Genomic DNA, 19,301 nt, shown 5'->3' on the forward strand with positions numbered 1-19,301 from the left:
TATTTCTCTGGGAGGTACCTTAATGAAAATGACACTCCTTAAAAGCACTTGAGAGCAATCCCAGGATGAAATACTTATCCTTTGCTACATATGGAGAGATAGGACCATGCATTTAATAGAAGGCAGCCTTTTTTTCCCAGAAATTTAAGAGCAGTATATTCTTTTTTCCCTAGCTTTCTAGAATCGTTGAAGCCAGCTCTACTTCGGTTTCAGTTCTCCATCCAGACCACCAGCATTGCCATTTGCATATTGGCTGTTCATGACAGCTATGTGACTGCAGGAAGCAAAATTCATTGGCAGGGTAATTTTTTTAGCTGACATTTCTAATTTCTTAAACATAATTCAATACAGCATTACAGACAAGAAACACAAGAGTCTCTTTACAGAGAAGTGCCATTATTTTTTCAGTGTACAAAACCCTGTGCATGACAGGTTCATGGAGAGAGTCCAGGACAGAACAAACCCCAAAATTACAAAAGGCAAAGTTACTTTAAGTGCTGCTTCTTTTAAGATTGTGCCCCAGGCTGTCAAATCCCAAACCCTGAACACTGAGCCATTATTCTGGCCCCTAACATTAGATTCCAGTGCTTTGCAGCTGGGTAAACCAATACACATCAAATTTATTCTGGTTCCGAGTTCACTCCTTCTGATTTTCACATCGGATCAGGAAAACCTAATTTTGCAGTAGTAGAAAATTTTACAGGAGCCATAAGACTAGATTCCTTTAATAAGCTACATAGTTCTTGAATCACAGAAGTTTCTGAAGTCGTATCAGTATCATCCTTATTGGCCTGCAGGGATTTGACCTGATTGACAGAAGGTCTAGTTGCCCAGTAGGAAATAACTCATGAATCCACAAACTTCCTCCTCCTGCTTGGTTAGAGATCCCAAGAGCCATATTTGACCTTCAAACACCTCCTTATGGCTCTGCACTCACATCAAATTATCCACTTAGTGCAACACAGTAAGTGCACTGCAAACACATTGAGGTTTTAGAGTAGGAAGATTTACTTCTGCTAGCATAGCTATGCTTTTTGAAATTATTAAAGAAAAATCTATTTAAGCTATGCCTGCTCTCAGGTACCACACTGCTTTTACGCATGACAAAAAGAGTACAAATGTGAGATAATAAGCTTACAAAAGACAGTTGTTGAAAACAGTGCTGTCATTTCTCCTCTACTCCTATGAAGAGGTAAACAACATTTAAATGCTTCCTCAAGGAGTATATCATGAACAGTAATTACTGCTACATGATTAGGACTTCACAGTAATAATCTAGATTAGTGTTTGCTTCAAGTATAGTTTCCTCAGTTTAGCTCAAGTGAAAAAAAGGAACGCATCTTAGCTGTGTACCCCCTGACTGGATTTATGTCTACAAGCTTAATAAACACATATGTGACAGACTTTAAGAGTAGCTTACTGTTGATCTGTCAGAGAGGTTGCCTTGTCGTATGTATTCTATTGCAGCCTCAATTGAGGTTAGACAGTATCCCAATTCATCCTTCACCGAACTGCAAAGCCTGAAGTTCTTTATGTAACTCAAGTTGGCCATCCTGAAATAAAAGTTAAGAAGATGCTTGCATTACACACTGCAACTCATCTTCAGCAATCCATACAGACAATAGATGTGGTTTAAGAAAAAGCTTCTGGAAAGATGGTTAGGCTAGCAATACAATAGCTGTTCTGAGCTTTACAGATGGATCAGAACACTACTTATCTCTTAACTTTTAATAGTTATTAATTAGATATAAAGAATATGAAGTACAGCATAAGAACAGTAATGAGAGATTATTTCACACATTTCAAACAAGTGAATATTTCAAGTATTGTAAGTCCCAGTATAAAGTGATAGCTAGAAATTAAGGGAAAAATGTCTGAGATATGGGATACACCAACACTAAAATTCAGTCCAGGTACAGGTGAAACCTGTATAGATATACTTTTACTCATAAGCAAAGAGAGTTAAACATAACGGCACAGGCTAGCAGAAGCCACTAAGCATTCGAGTTACTCTATATGAAATGTATTGAACACCTAGAAGCTTCATAAAAGGTTTCACGGCTCCAAATACAGACAAGGAAGGACCAGTCTGTGAAGTCTATATTCATATGCTGATTTTGTAGAGGAGATGGCCTTCTGTTACAGTATTTTTTTAGGTGGCAATCAGAACAGCGAGATGCAGCACATTAATTCCTGATAGGTCCTTCATTTGGTCACAGCTGTAATGCATCTTCACTGTCTGTCCTACTAAAAATAGTTTTCTGCATTATATCAGCCCCTCTTATGCTTCCAGTAAGTTCCATCAATACCTGTTCACTAACATTTGCCCCTACTGCAGCATTACACATAAAATGATATGATCAAGTTCTGTATAGCCAAAATAGTTACATACCAGTTTGGGATTTCTGTTTTTACAAGCAAATACAGCAAAACAGAGAGTAGATCATCAGCACACATGGTTTCCACATTAACTAAAAGAAGAATTCATATCTAATGTTAGTCACGTCATGGCTCAAATCAAGAGCAATACGTACAAATGGGGTTCCACCTCCCTAGAACAAGGGCCAGCTCTATTAGTAGGATGCATTGAGCAATCAAGGCAGCCTTTCAAACATTCTCCACCTCCCTTTAAAATAGGTTGCCAGAAGCCAGAAAACAAATACAGATTGTATTGTACAAATTGCAGTATTTGACTAGCATCCCCTCTTTCCTATACAGGAAGAGCTAGAGCACTAGCTCCAGATTTCTGAAATTCCTGAGGGGAGGAATAAATTTAAAAAATAAAAAAACAAAAAAACCCACCCAAAACACACAACACACCCCACCCCCAAAGAAAAACCACCAACCACACACCCCACACAAAAAAAAACATCACCAAAAAAACCCTACCCTCAAAATTGAGACACTTCTCTAGGAAGACTCCTGGGTCATAGAAAAAGGAAAAGATGATGTAGGGAAAGCATAAGTTTGTTGTACTACTCCATTTGCTTAGTGGAAGTATCCTCTCTCCAGACTAGATAAAATACCAGATTAAGAAGGCCATGCTTTCTTATCACAGAATAATTTCCGTAATCTATGGCAGCACTCTGAATGCAGCATATAGAAAGTTTGTTGCCCCCCACCAGCTCTGCATTTTGCAAAAGATACATCCCAAGAGCATCAATCTGAAGATTACCAAGAAGCATGGACAAATAGGCAAGAATGATGAAGCAGCAATCAGTGTTTAAAATGGATCACCCTCAATTCTTACGCATGAGAAAATATCCTACCCCATGCAAAAAGCTTCCATGCTCTAAGGAAAAAAAAAATATATATATGTATATAAGCTAACCAAGTACCTCTCCTCACCCCATGAGAAACAACACAGAAGCACAGAAGTATCTTTTGCTTTGTTTATAGACCTGCAAGGCACACCCCTGCCTAATTGTGTTTAGTCCATAAGTGCTATTCAAACAGCTGTTTATATACCAAAGTGCTTTGTGCGTATGGGTTAAGAAAAAGGTTTTAAATTAAATTATTAATTCACTAATTACTAACCTCTTTGGCTAGGAGATTGCATAATAATTTGGACCACCTTTTGTAGACAAAGTAGTTTCTGCTGAGGGGAAGTACATTTGTTTAATTGACTCAGTTCTTGCTTTGCACGTGGGATATTAAAGCTACAAAATAATTCGAAGTAAATGGTTAGCATACAGAGCCTCCAGTGCAGGGTGCCCAAAACCCAAGTTTTAACTTATTCAGAGCTGAAATGAAGAACTGTATTAAAGTATTTCCACCTATATTCCAAGTACACTTGCATTTCTGTACCCTGCAGATGAAGAGGGGGGCATGAAAACATAAAAGCAAAGGAAATAAGCATGAATACAAAGACTGTCCTAAAATGACACTTCTTTTACTTTTCCGTCTCAAATGAATGAAGTAAAATTTGCTACTGTCTGAAGGAAGATGCTTTTTGGATGGCCTGACAGGATCCCAGTGACTCCTCAAAGAGTCCATAATCATTTCTCACCTGAACTCAGGCTTCACTCCTATGTCTTTTTGCTGCAGGTCTTGAAAACTCCTTGTAATTTTGTTAAATGCAGCATCCTAAGCAACAGAAAGGCAACAGTTCTTAAAAAGCATTAGATTAGTTACATTAATCTTCACAAATCAAGGAAACTTACCTCACTTGCCTCTAGAGTCCCCACGTATTTAAAGACTAGATTATAAATTGCATGGTGGATATACATCTGTAGAAAAAACAGTACTTTAGGCATGAAAGGGAGAGTTAAAAATAGCTTCCTAATTGTTTCCCTTCATTTCAGATGCTTACTTCAACAGCTTGTTTAATCAGATTCATCTGCTCTTCTTGCTTTGCAAGCATCTTCTAGAAAAAGAAAGCCATACAAACACAAAGTTAGGTAATTTATTGCTTAAGTAACACTACATACTATGTATTTACTGCAGTTAAGTGTTTACCAAATGCGAATCTCTCAAAAGATGCTGGAGACATTTGGCATAAAGTGCACTGACAGAATCCTGGGGAGAGAGGAAAAGAAGCAGTCAGATTCAGGTTAATCTGACTTGCAGCAACAAAGCAGATAAATAAGCAAAAGAAGCAGTCTTTCCTGCCTTAGAAGTGTGAACTATGGTAAGATTTTCAGCTAGAAAAAATTGCCTTTACCTAGTAGTTAAGATGCAAGTAATTCGCAAGTAATTGTGAATTTCTCCCTTCCCATGTTCCTCAACTCTAGCCCATTCTGATATAGAAAATAAGAAAAAGACACCCAAAGCAGTGAATTATGTTTAGCAAATTAAATATCAAGAAGCAAGATACTAACTATGTAGTGGCGGAGGCTTTTTCTTTCATGTTCTTTAAATGTTCTATGGAAAGATCCTATGTATTTATTGAATCTCTCACAGTGCCTTCCCAAGAATTCTCTAACATCTTCAATATTTTTAAGAGAGAAGGAGTTTGACAAAGCTGTAGATCCACCTAGAACAAAAGCCAAGAATTAACACATAGGCTTAATACACATGCATGGTAAAGTACTTTCTGTCCCAACATACACAGCCAGCTTGCATGCAATTAAACATTAATTCACCTTACGACACCTCTAACTGAAGGCACTGCTTTAATTAAAAGAATTTAATGCATCACATTTAGAGTAGGCTATCTTGCCTTTTATGCAAATATTTACTAGGAACACCTAAAACTGATTCCACACGCTTTTTTACAATGGGGTAATTTATTGCCACATACACAACCCAATCTGAGTGTGAGTCAAGCCTGAATGCAGAAGTACATTATAGAAATGACTGAATGCCCATGTAGGAAGTCAGTCTGCTCTAAGTGAGCTGTAAGAAATCCTATCTTGGATTTTCATGTAATATATTCTTTATTAAGAAATGCTTTCTCTGAATGGGAGAGCAAAGTTGCTTCATGCAAACATTACACCAAATCAATTTTCCTTCCAAATAAGACAATTGGATCCCTCACTTAAAATTCATACTGCTTCTCCAAAAATCTTTTTTCTAGGCAAATCTTTCATTTGCAATTAAAGGCAGGCAACTAATAACAGGCTTAGATCTCATTCATTTCAAATTACTTTTGGAATTACAAACTATCTCACTCCTGAAGGACTGTTAAACAAGTACATTAAGTAATGGCCAAATATATATGCCAATATGCAAAAAAAAATCTTAGATTTAGATTAGTATTTATGGAATTTACGCATATATGTATGCAGACCAGCACCACAAGAGCTGTTATATAAGTGTGCTACACAGCCTCTAACCACTGATGAAGCAATCATGAAAGAATTTACCTCTCCATTTTTTTGTGCATCCACCTTGCATTTCAAGATGCAGCATCTCAAGACACATGTCACATTGAAGACTAAACCCCCTTAAGCAATCAAAACTAAAAAGCGCATTGCTAAGGAAATCATGCTGGATCACATATTCCACAGATGACTTTTAGTGCTGAGTGGGGCATAGACCCTACAGAATTAAGTTTGCCTGGCAGCAACTTCATATTTCTCTCCAGCAGGCTAATAAATGCCAACAGCTTTCAACCAAACCAAAGTTTTCCAGAATGAAGAAAGATAAGTGTATCAAACATACTAATTTGCTCACTGTGCAAACAAGACCACCAAGTTAACACTTCAGTACATACTTAAGCTTTCTGTTTTTTCCAATGGATGAGCTATGCACAATATACTAAAGCTTTCTTCTTTTTCATTGTAAAATGTTTCCTCAAAAAGAACAGGTACTGAGAGATTGTAATTAAAACCAGTTCCTAAAATGATGAGGTTTCCTTGTATGAAGATCTCCTGAAACAAAACAGAAACCAGATCCAAGTGTCGAATTCCATCAGAAGAAAGTTATAATTTGACTTCTGCACTGCAGTTACTTTTTTTTGGGGGGGGGGGGCGGGGGGGGGGGAGAAGAGAATCTTGCAAGAAAAGGAAGCCCCAGATTCAAGAGATTTCATATTCTTATGCTCTGCGGACATTGAAACAAAGACTTCAGTCTACAGTGTCTAAACCTTATTCATACCTACTTTCATCACAGGTCTGCTACTAGAGGAGGCTTCAGAGTTTGCAGATTTTTACAACACTTTCAGTAGAAGGGAAGGGACCTTGAAAACAACTCAGAACTGGGGCCTAAGTCCAGCTTCGCAAAATACCACCCACGTTGTCTACATTTCTCCAGCTCAGCTTTAACTTCTCAAGCAACTCTAGTAAGGACACCTGCAGTAGGAAGATCTAGATGATAGCCTGCAAATGGGTGCAACATCTCAGACTGCACTGCAAAACATGATCCCATGCAGTGCTACAACTGGTTATCATGGCTTGCTGCTACATTAATCTCTGCTTATTGAACTGAATACATCAGACCTCAGATACAACTCAATATCATCATTTTGTCTTAAACCTTCGTGAACTTGCATATGCAAACAATAGGCAGAGTATTTGCCTGAAACCTAGAGACAGTGATACTAAGTGATAAAGTGATCTAAGTGTTAAAGGCCCTTGTGCCACATACCTGAACTCCTAATGGCCACAGAACACACAAACTGACAAACTGGAACAGTAAGCAGAAACAAGGGGCAGTGTTACCATCTGAACAGGACAACTATTCCTGTGTACATGCCAAAACACAGCTTTTCCTAGAAAGCAGTACATCCCTGAGAACTTAGGCTTAGGTGGGCAACATACTGCTTTCATCAGTTAGCTCTAACTCCTAGCTACCTCTGCTCACACTGTCCATCAACAGCAGTGAATCATTTATTTCACTGTCCCCAGGCTACATTCAGACATCAAAGCAAAAAATACCTTTCCATTTAAGGTTTGAAAATTGTCTTCTAATGGCTTCAGAACGTAAGATTCAAACTGGCAGGCAGACAGACTGTTGCTTGAAAGGCTTCCTTTGCATGGAATTAACACCTAAAAAAAGGTTAGACCATACGTTACAAAGAAATGCCATGTATCACCAGCTAAACACCAACAGCTTTTGCCTTTCAGAGGCAAGCAATTCAATCTGGCTTATAAACAATTACCAGTAAATGTACAACAAATATAAGCACTTTTGTTTAAGTAATAAAAAGAAAAGGTCATTGATAGACACACAATCTGGTGATTAACCTAGCAGTTTCATTTAGTGACTTAATTGAAAAAGGATGCTACATGTAACTGAAGCAAGAGCAGATGAAAAATTACAGCACCAGTCACCTGGATGACTTAAAATAGTTAGTAAAAGTGAAGTACATTTTCAAGCTAAAATGATAGTCCATTATAATGAAGGAAAAAAAAAATCTAAGAAGCATCTTGTCTTTACTGCACACCAACAGACTGGCAGTTCGAGAAAAATCCTTAATCAGAAAGCAACACATTATGACTACACAAACACTGTATACACAGTGAAGAGACATATGTTTCATTCTCAGGAGAAGCACGAATCGAGTAGCGCTTTCAGCACTCAGCAGCTTTCAGAAATGGTGCTAGACCACAGACAGAACTGGTCAGATTGCAGCACTTCAGCTGATCACATCACCATGTTAAGTAATACACAAGTGAAAGAACACCATGTTAAGTAATACACAAGTGAAAGAACCCTGTGTAATTTAAGGCTTAATTTTATAATCAGGTAACAATGACCTCCAAGATACATGGAGTCTCCACACGCTTAATTCTGAATGAAGATTAACTGAGAGTACCCACGTTAGAAATCGCAAGGGCGGAGCTTTTATTCCAGCTCAGTTTCATGGTTGTATTTTGCTATGGAAAATACAATCAGAAATGAGTGACTGCTTGTCCACCAGGAATTTCAAAAGGTCAATAGCATTTTAAGTTACAAAAGAAAGATATGTAACTTTAGTTCACAGCAAAGAAAATGAGCTACCTGTAGTTCAGAAACAACACCAACTTTGACCTTTTATTACCATGCAATCTATCAAGACATCCATATTCGCAAATAACATGCACCTTAAAAGGTGCTCTACCTCACTTCACAGTTTTGTAGGCTTTCACTGATCTTTATATGTGTCATAGCAGGCACATGATTTAAATTCATATGGCTGCTATCTAATATCAGCTTTTAAATCTACTGATTTATACTTACAATACCATGGAATTCTGCAACTTTGCTGCATAGATCAGGACGTTGCTTCTGAATGGCTAAATAAAATGGATTTTTCAAGATATCTTCATCATACATTGCCATATGTACTTCTGATATGCCAAGGAGATTTTCTAAAATACACATGAAGAATGGTTAGCATGTCATACATAGTATCTGTTAAAACATAGTATTTAGGAATACCTAGAGGGCAGTTCAATTTCCCCTGTTTAAAAGCAAAAAAAGCAGTTTCAGGTCTCAAGCAAACAGTCAATGGTATGCTTAACTAATAAGACACTTATAGTTATCCTTATAATATCTCCTTGAGCCTTCCAATTGTTGGAGTCTAACGATGCATGATATGGTGGCACTAAACTTGAAAGGAGAAATTAGGATTACATTACTACCATTTTGATAGAGAAGCTAACTTGCACTGTCAAAATCTAGAACAAGCCAAGAGACACAAACTAACATCTTTACAGGAGACTCTACTGCATCACAGGACATCAGTGCTTTTGTAGTACACTTACATAAGTCTTAAGACTCACCTGTGTAAGGATTACTCACTTACATACCTCAGTGAGACACCCAGATAGTGTAACAGGAGCCCTTGTGTAAGGCAATTCTCAACTTTCCAGGGAAAGTTATAGGAAAGAGGTACACCAAGAAGATATAAATATCCACATTATAATTAAAATGCCACTGTAAAATGCATCATTTGTGGTCATCTCTGCTCACACACAAAAATTTTTGAATGGTCTGAGATAGGGCTGATGCATGACATTTGGCAAACAAAGAGCAAAAAAAGTGACTGGAAACAGAAAACCCAAGCTGTAGGCATTGGAAAAGCTATCACTAGGTATGTCACAGGGAAAAGATGATCTCTAGACCCTCAACTGCTTGCTTCCTCAGAATTAATCCAAGACACAACAGAAAGAAAAACCCAAAAACGTACCTCGTGGAATAACTATTTTATTCTAAATAATTGAGATTAACAGGCTTACAAGTGCTTAAGTAACTCATTTGTTCCATGTCTTTCCCCCTTATCCAGCTTCTCTCAGGAATCAACATGAATTACATGATTTCCTCATGCAATTTTAGCTGTACACCCCAGGAAAGGGTGAGAACAGCAGCAGGACTTTGAGCAAGCAATCCTTCCACAATCAGTACCCTCTTGGTTTCCTAAATGTAGAATTATATCTAGCACATTATTTACCCAGTGCGAGCTCCTTACACTTGCTCTGTAGCATTTTAATATCTTACTACTTAATGCTGTACTGGTACTAAAAAATGCCTTTCTCTGTAGATCATGGAAGAGACATGAAAACACTGTATGGTAGTTTAAGAGTAGAAAAACCACACACTCAACTTCCACAGATTTTTAGATAGCCTCTGAGTTTCAGCTATACCATTAACTGATCTACGGTTTGTTAATTGATCTACTGCTTGGTTCCTCCTTATAATTAGGCACAAGGAGAACTCTCTAAGGGAGATAAACACAAAATGATCAGTTAAAGTTACAAGTAATTTCCAATATGAAGTGATCACCAGTTACAACTTGGGCAACCTTACCCTGAACCACTCAAGTTTGGCAAAGGCAGATAGCTGCCTCAAGCAGAGTACTTCTCTCAAGTTCCAGATAAAATGGTTCATCCACTTACAAGATTTTTTTTTGGCTGTGAACTGAAAGTGGGTAGATTTAGATATCAGGATGAAATTCTTTCCTGTGAAGGCAGTGAGGCACCGGCACAGGTTGACCTTGGAAGCTGTGGCTGCCCCATCCCTGGCAGTGCTCAAGGACAGGTTGGACAGGGCTTGGAGCAACCTGCTTTAGTGGAAGATGGCCCTGCCCATGACAGGGGGTTAGAACTGGATGAGCTCTAAGGCCCCTTCCAACCCAACCCAATCTGTGATTCTATGATCTGCCCTACCACAGTGCCCAAGTAGATAGGATTATCCCCAGTAATTCCACAGCTGATGACTGCTATAAACACTTCCTGTCAGGCAGCTGCAATCCAAGTTCAAGCTGTGGGCTTCCTCAGCCTGTGGTGGGGGATAGGAGAAAAGCCAACACCAGCCCAGGGGCACGTTTGCTGCAAGAACAGATATCTCAGTTATTCCCAGAACATCAGGGCTAAGACAGACCTTAGTAAGCAGGACTATTTAGCTACAAATAAAAATGCCTGATGAACAGCTGGCTAGGCCACAATTCCAAGTTAAATCTCAAATGCCTGCAGCTTACAGTCTAAACAGGCATCAGTGATGATTTATACATATTATGTACTCTACATACACACGTGCAGCCTGCAAAAGTCTGCCACAGCAAGACTTACTTTGGAGTCCTACATCCTTTTCTGGGTGCTGCACTTCAGAGGAGATGAACTGAGCGAGGAGAATCAGAAGTGAGAAAGGCAAGAAAGCCCTAGAAGCAGGATCCAAACTTGAAATGCACTGATACTGTTCACACTGAAGAAACTGCATGAAACAGGTCAGAACTCTTTCCCCAAGCACTTAGTGAAGGGTTGAAGTTTTTTTCTGTATCTGTAGAAGAAATAGGCCTTAACTGAAGAGAACAGGAACACCTTTCAAAAGAGAACATAAAAAACACATTTTAGTTTGCTTAGCAGGGCTATCAAGACTCTAATGTTGTAAATCTTTAAGAAACTATTAAACAAATCTCTACTAGAGGAGATAATAGACATAGCAAAGCTAGAAGGCTAGATTATATGGTCTCTTATGGCATTTTCCAAAACTAGGGGTTTTTATTGTAATTGGCCCACCAAGGTATCGTCATCTGCCTTTTTCTTTGTGAATTCATGTTCAATATCTAGTCAAGCAGCACATGAGACAATCACTTCAAGAGAGAGATGGGGAAGGTATTAGTGTATCATGTACTGTGTCAAGGAAAACAGCACATTGACACAAGACACGTTGAAACAACAAAGCATCATACTGCAGAGACAACTGCAGTGGGCAAGTGCTTCCAATTGCTGTTACTGCATTACTCTCAGTTTAACAAAGGTAAGTCTAAGAAGTTCTTCCTTAATAGAAAGGGAAAGAAAATAACATATTTCACAAAACCTCCTCATCTGGAAACCCATAGCTGACTATCAGAAAGAAATAAACAACTGATAAGCTTTGTCCAGAAAGGAATTAAAAACATTTCATTCACTGACAAAACAGGGAGAAGATATTTATGAGAGAAGGAGAGCTCCCAGAGAAAACCTCAGCTTATGAAACTTACAGCCTATACAATTGATGTAGCTCTTAAATCATTACCTGCACCTGAAAGGAAAAAAAAAAGGCAACAAGCAAACCCACAAAAGCAATTAGAGTACATTAAGAATTATTTCAATTGACAGATCATGACAGGAAGCACTTGAAATTATCATATTCAGTTCCTGGTTCATGAGTTGTATACCATACATAACTAGTTTTAAAATACTTAGTGACAGCCATGTAGATTATTTTATTACAGAACTAACAGGGTTGAATCACACTTGAGAGCACTGTAGTCAAACATTGAATTCTGGCATTTTTGCTACTCTAATGAAACTAAGATGCCATTGACATGCTGTACCCCAATAAGGAAACTAAAACTTCTAGTTCACCTGCCTTGAGCAGAAGCAGATTGCAAACTCTTTACAGTTCCCCACATCCATGTTCCTATACAGCAGGAAGTCACCACCACTAGCCAAATTAGTACTGTTTTGAGAATCATAGTTCTGCATATCCTTCCCTTTTCTCTCTCACCCTTGCATCTGCTCAGCACTACATTAGTTGTTAGCTACCATATCTGATTAAAATTTGGGTATGAAAAATAAAGGGTGGAATACTTATTAACTGAAACAGTTACCGTATTCACTTAGACAATCTTCACCTATCCACAGCATTATTCAGAGTCAGAAATGTGGCTGTATAAGCCATTCACAATTCAAGCAATTACAGAAAAAAGAGAAATTTATATTAAACTTAAATAGATTAAGTCTACAGAGTAAAGAGTACATTTGAGATTCCCCAAATTCTGGCTCAGGCATTTTTGAGATTAAGTCAGTTTCTTTCCACCCCAAGCATTAAATGCGTCTGAAAACAATGGCTAATGCATTGCTGTAATTCTAGGAATGCATTACAATATTCCATAGAGAGTTTGCTGGCAGAACACAACATTCAATTTATACCTAATTTAACCTGGGGTAAGGGGGGGCAGGGGAGGCAGCACCAGGGAATAGACTTACTCTTCTAGTTGCACCTCAGACAGCTTTAGACTTCCTAACACTAAGAAAACAGGAAATGTACAAAGCCTTACATACATTACCAGAACTGTTTAATGCTCAACAGAGAAAAAAACACTAAAAATTGTCATAAGCCATATTTGCTATGATGTTTATTAAATTCTATCATGCTGAGCTGTAAAGCAATACACAAGTATTAGAGTCACATAAAATGTTTAAATGGAATCACTTAAGTGTGTGACTTCATGCCTGTGAACACAGAAATAGCTGAAATTGATGGAAGAACAGAAGCTAGCTGATCAGAGAATCTAATAAGCATTATGTTACTGTTTAACAAACCTACAATTATAACCTTAAAACACATAAATCACTTCTAGATTAAGAGCAGAGTGATAATTCTAATGATACAACTAATGGTAACAAGGGACAGCTAAAGTTAAAAACATACCATGGAATCTAGGCACATCACTGTTCTCTACAAAACTCTGGAAATGAAGTCTTTACTACGGAAAACAATGAGTGGGATATAACTATGACAGTTTATTGGTATTGATGGGGTGTTCCTTTAGAGACAGCCAAGTGAGATACCTTTCACAGATCTATTAGGTTTCAGTTCCTTTTAAGAAGCATTTTGAAATTTAGATAAACAGACACTGAAGTAATGATGTCATCACATTTGCATTGCTAGTTGGCAGTTACATCATGTCCACATTCAAGTCATTCAACTATTTACTTGGTTCTTAGTCACATCATCTTTTGAATGTCCTGCTAAACCACTACTAAAGAACTAACAAAACATACTGCAGAGAAGATGCCTTTCATAACAGCATTAGGGATTCAAATATACAAACTTCTACATACAAAATTCTAATATACAAACACTTAATATTCAGTGTTGGACAGTGTAAGATTCTGTTTTCACCAAGGCATTTTAATAATACTTTGGCAGAACAAATACAGTACTATAGCTACCAAAGTTGGTAAAAATTGTTGGCCTGGCTCAAGTAACCTGGAATCTTTCCAGGAGCGCAAGTTAGGCTATTACACTGGAATGCCAACATCAGGTATGTCAGTGTCCTCTCCACATAAGATTCAGCTACAAAGAAGCAGAATGCTATGTTCTCCAAACCCTTTAACACCAGATCCATTAGCAGGTCAAGTTTAAGAAACATGACTTCACCAAATTTTACTTGCATAACAACACTGTGAAGTTCCACTCCTCCTTGGTTTCTCATGACAAAGTTAATTTCATCTTAGCTTGCACATACTAAGGCTTAGTAAACCTGTAACTCAAATACCACTTGCTGAAATGCTCAAAATCATGAGAAAAAATGACAGCAAGCAGCAACTTACTACTCAAAGATAGTAGTGGTAGATTTAGCTCAGAGTAGCACACATATGATAAAGTTTGTATGTGTATTTATCACATTAAAAAACTGCAGAGCTCTGCAGAAGAAGCGGAAGCAATTGTTCCCCAGTTCTAGTTAACTTGAAAGTACTTCTGTAAAATATTTTTTTCTTCCTTTTTAAGAGCATCACTTGTTAACAAAAACAGCCAAAGCTAAACATAACCCTAAAGCACTCTGCAAAAAGGAATTTAACAGTGTAATTTAACTAGTCTCAGCCCAAATAAAAATCTAGTTGCTACTTCAGCCACTGTTTTACCTGCACAATTACTCTTCGTTTACTTCTGGGCACAGGTTACAATCCCCAAACCAGCATTCACCTCAAAACAAAAACAAAAGAACCTTCCACTGTTTCTGAGCACACAAGAACCTTTACTCCCTCTCTAAAGGATGAACACTGAGCACTGTATGAAAAACAGCTGAGATGTTCCAGTGCACCCTGCTCACTGCAAGGAGGCAAAGGAGGAAACCATCTATTCCTACCCCTTTCAGATTGAGCTTTTATTGATTTCTGTGAGACTGAATTATGTCAGAGCAACACCTCAGAACTATCAGATTATAGAGCAGTGAATTTGCAATCAGCCCAAGGCTTTCCAGCAAGCAGGGAAAAGCTAAGTTTTATGATCCGAAAACATCAGTCTGACAGCAAATATAACAGGGTCTGGAAAGGAAGGGTCAGCAGCATTCCAGGAAGATGCTCATTTCTCCCAGCACCTCCTCTTCAGGCACATATTTCTTCCAGTGAAGGGTTAAGAGATGGCACAGGATCTCACAATTTTGGTTTTGTCTCTGGGCAACATCCACCAAGCCCTTTTTTAGGCCTATCAAGTCCAGCCCTCCTACCACTGCTCCCAGCCTTCTCAGACAGGGACCCCCAGGGACTTTACAGCACCTGCCAGCAACAGGGGAGTATAGGCAGATCGGTTCTTATCAATTCCTCATACAGTTTTTTTATGACCCCTCACCACCACCTCGTAAGCTCCAAAACCAAGCCCATTCTTAAGAGGTAGTAAGAAGTTTCAGATTTTGTACTTTTTATAATGAGGATGATAGAATACCAGAACAGGTTGGCCACAGAGATGGGGAATGCTCTATCCCTGGAAACAGCTGAAGATGTCCTTGCTCATTGCAGGGGGGTTAGACTAGATGACCTTTGAAAGTCTCTTCCAACCAAAACTGTTCTATGATTCTACTGTAACAGTGTATGAGCACCACAATTTGATGTGGATGCAATCTTACTTATCTCAGACTTGAAGGTAAAGAACATACTGTTTTGACTGTCACCTGTTTCTTTCCTCCACAGAAATTACACTTTGATATGAGTGCCTCACTCATCAACAGGCAAGCTTCCCACTTTTATCCAGTCACTTCCATTGATTTTTTTGAGATAAATCGTACTTGTCAGTAGCCAAGTGTTAGGAATAAGCTGCATTCTCCTCTTCACAACAGAGACTAGATCCCAAATTCTCATAGGGTTAGAAATCCACCAAAACAGCTGGATTTCTTTGCATTCCTTTACTTAGCGCTATTAAAGCTGCATTAAATTCTGAGATAAGGAATCCTGAGCTACTCACAAGCAAGCCCTGGAACTGAGTGAAGAGTGCTGGTCAGTGAACCACAAACAGTTACAAGGAACATTTACAGCTAAAACGTTAACAAAGTACAAAGTTCCAAGGGCAGCTGCTCAAACAAGGATGTTTCCTCCACATATTAGTAAGCTGTATTTAAGGCCATCTGCTCAGGCTTGCAGAGGTGTCAGCACAGGTACTTCTTTGGATGGGGAGGAAAACTAAGGAGTTGAAATACAAGGATTAAAAATGTTTTACATAAGTCAGTTATTTTGATTTAGTTACTGAGGCAAGACAGCAGTGTAATTCCTCAGACTGTGTATTGAGGGTGCTGCAGGTCTGAACACTGCTCTGCCAAGACATGAGTCACAGTAGGTACCACCATTTCTGGACTACAAAGCTAGACAACCCCTGCTCACAACAAACCACATAAGGTTGGTATCAGCTCCAAGACTAGCAACAAGTCCGTAAAGAAACCAAGTATGTGGGGTCAGACCCAGCACAGGCCACCCACAGAAATACAGGGGAACTGAAGCCAACAACCCTGAACCTTAGCACAGATTGTCCTTAGACCAGACAACTGAACAGGAATTTAGTTCATTCTCTGTATACCTGAATAGGAAAACCAAGTCCATGCAGGCCAGCTCTAAGACTTAAGTTTCTTGCAATAGTAAGATAAACATCAGATCATTCCTAAAATATCTAGAAAAGAGAAACAATATAAAATTACACTAGTTCCCTCCTCTAGGGAGCAGAGCAAGGGTAAGGAAAGCTGAAACACAATTCAGCAGGTAAGTTCTTCTAACTAGCAAAATAAATTATTTTAACCACCACTACTGTTTCGAGGCTGTATAATGCACCATACACCAGCCTCAGATAATTAAGAGCTTTCCGGCAGTATAAACACCCTCACACAGACATAGCAGTCTAACATTCTTCCATCATAGAAATTAAGATTCTTCCCATGGATCAAGCCACTTTATCAGCAAAATGCTTAGCGGAAAGCAAGTCACAGAAGTGTTATTGGAAGAAGTTACATAGAGTTATCTGGATGAGGGAAGAGCTCGAAGTCATGTTTCATTTTCACTGTACCCCATCCTTATTTTTCCCCAGTCATTTCACAGTGGCTTTAAGCTTTCCCAGGCTACAGCATTCCACAGACTGAATTCTTATAGGACCTCCCTCCAGAAGTAAGTCACCAAGCAAGACTCATCAACCACTTGAACAAAACAGACTTGTATTCACCTAAAATTCTATTTAGAGGTCTATTAAAGATATAGGATTTAAGAAGTAGCATTCAAGAACCATCACAATACTTTGCAAACAGTTTTAAGGGTACTGAAATAGGAAGAATATGGTCATTAACACCAATTGCAAGAAAGTCTTTCCACAGAACCAGGAAACACATCTCTTCCTACTCATCATGCTGCTACCCAATTTATTTTTAAGGAGTTTTACACTCTGTCATAATTTCTCAATACAACATTTCAGTTAGCTGGCATTATCTTTGAAGGCAGTATAAAGATCTGGATTTCAGAACACCATGTCTGTCTGACAAATATAACTGATTTTTAAGAGTTTCCACAATCTGTATAAATTGTTTAATTGCATGCAGCTGAACTTAATTTAGAACTAATCTAAATAACAGCCTTTCTTCCCACATGACATACCTAAAGATGTATTTAGGCATTATCTGATACAGATTACAACTGCTGCCACCCTCAGATTTAAGTAGTCACATGTTCCTGAAACAACACTCCCCCCTTTTCAGACACTTTCAGAGAAGCAGTTTCAAGATTCTGATGTGCCACAATAAAGTAATTTTAGTGATATGTGGCAGACTAAACACACCTACTGTACACACATAAATACGCACCATTTAGTTTGCAATAAGCTTAACACTTAAGTCAGACAGGACTCCAGATTCAAACCCAGAGCTAATCCTTTTTCCACCTGACAATGATTAAGCAATTATAAGACTTTACTTACGATGAGGTCAAAATCTTCTGTGTTTCCTTATTCCTATACGGAAACAGGCATTACTGGTTCATTTCGAGGCTTCCAACACACAAATTAGTAGAGCTACTCAGTTTACTCTCTAGTAACCTGGCAGTCTACAGAAGTTTATTCCACAGGTGGCACCAGAAGCTACTTATGGCTTAGAATCAGGGCCAAAATTAAGGCAGAACAACAAAAAACAGTCAGTGGAATCCAGGCTACTAAGATCCAAAAGGAACATAGTTTAGAAGACTGTACAGGCTATGCTCAGCACCAAAAAGGCAGTCTGCCTGAACTCTGTTCTCATAGCAAGTTATCTTGCTCCTACCACACATAGCACTACAACAGTTGCATGATAAGGGAAAGTCTTGCTTCCCCTTCTCATCAGAGCATGTCTTCACATTTTTTTCAAGCTACTTTAACATCAGAAAACCACAAACATCAATGCATATGCAGCAGCATATGTTATGTCAAGCAAGTTCTTTCCAGAAGTCGACACTGGCAAAGATGCCTCATGTGCTGGATACAACACAATTTAGTTTACTCTGTAGCATTCAACACCATCAATTCTGGTCTGCTAGACAGCTCAGATGTACATATAAGCACGGCCTACTATTCACCACTAACCATAGTATCATGCTTCAGCACACTCACAGGACTGTCTATGAGGCATCCTTTGGGCCAGCAAGTAACCGGTGTGTTTCCTGCACTTCGCGATGTTCACCTGCTAAGTGCAGGCACTCTCAGTGCACACCAGCCTTTCCCAAATACCCCGTTAAAGAAGGAGGATGCGGTGAGCTCTCCCAGCGCTGCACTATGGGATTTGGTCGGAACCGGACCGCACTGACCCTGCTTATCCAACCTCGCGTTACGTGAAGGGCAACACTACACAGCACTTCTGGTAGAAGAATGAGACAGAAGGCGGCTGCCAACGAGACCGCGGGTACCGCCCGGTGCCGCGGCCGGAGGTGCCGCCAAGCCGAAGAGCGAGTAAGAGACAAACATCGCCGCCCCGCCCGGCCGCTCCGTCCCGGGCGCAGGCCGCGGTGAAGCCCCTGCCACAACACGGCGAGCAGGCCGCAGCCGAGCCTGCCTGCCACGGAGGGGCGGAGAGGCACCCACGAGACCTCCCAGGGCCGGGCGGCAGCTTCCTAGAACAAGTCCCGTAACCGGCGCCGCAGGAAGGTATCGAGTCGCCGGACCCCGAGCCGGGGCGCCCGAGGCGGGAGCCGTACTTACACCGACAACATCGCCACCCTTCCTGCCCAGCCGCGGAGTGCCGCTGCTGGCCCACCTCCCCCAACCGCTCCGCACCCCGGCCAAACCCTACCGGAATCCAGGGCGGGCCCGGAGCGGCGGCAGCGCCGCACGAAGCCAATGACCAGGCGCCGACACGGAACGAGCGTGGAGCCTGGCGGCTGCCGCGGGGTTGGAGCCTGGGGTGGGGCGGAGCCTGAGAGCCCTTATAGGGCCGGACCGGGGCGCGACCGGAGCAG

The 19,301-nt window shown here is 39.8% G+C and overlaps 1 protein-coding gene across 1 annotated transcript in view; it reads right to left on the reverse strand.

Annotated features, from left to right (window-relative positions):
• The window catches only part of ANKRD27 (ankyrin repeat domain 27), a 34,384-nt gene extending 23,213 nt beyond the window's left edge, over window positions 1-11,171 (reverse strand). The window contains 12 exon segments of the mRNA XM_005152195.3: window positions 1,421-1,553; window positions 2,393-2,471; window positions 3,538-3,659; window positions 4,010-4,086; window positions 4,164-4,229; window positions 4,313-4,366; window positions 4,459-4,518; window positions 4,821-4,975; window positions 6,158-6,314; window positions 7,320-7,430; window positions 8,605-8,735; window positions 10,935-11,171. Of these exon segments, the coding sequence (XP_005152252.2) occupies window positions 1,421-1,553; window positions 2,393-2,471; window positions 3,538-3,659; window positions 4,010-4,086; window positions 4,164-4,229; window positions 4,313-4,366; window positions 4,459-4,518; window positions 4,821-4,975; window positions 6,158-6,314; window positions 7,320-7,430; window positions 8,605-8,735; window positions 10,935-11,082 (1,293 nt within the window). The 5' untranslated portion in view covers window positions 11,083-11,171.
• Between the last annotated feature and the right edge of the window lie 8,130 nt (window positions 11,172-19,301).

The sequence above is a fragment of the Melopsittacus undulatus genome, chromosome Z, assembly GCF_012275295.1.
Source record: "Melopsittacus undulatus isolate bMelUnd1 chromosome Z, bMelUnd1.mat.Z, whole genome shotgun sequence".
Taxonomy (NCBI): Eukaryota; Metazoa; Chordata; class Aves; order Psittaciformes; family Psittaculidae; genus Melopsittacus; species Melopsittacus undulatus.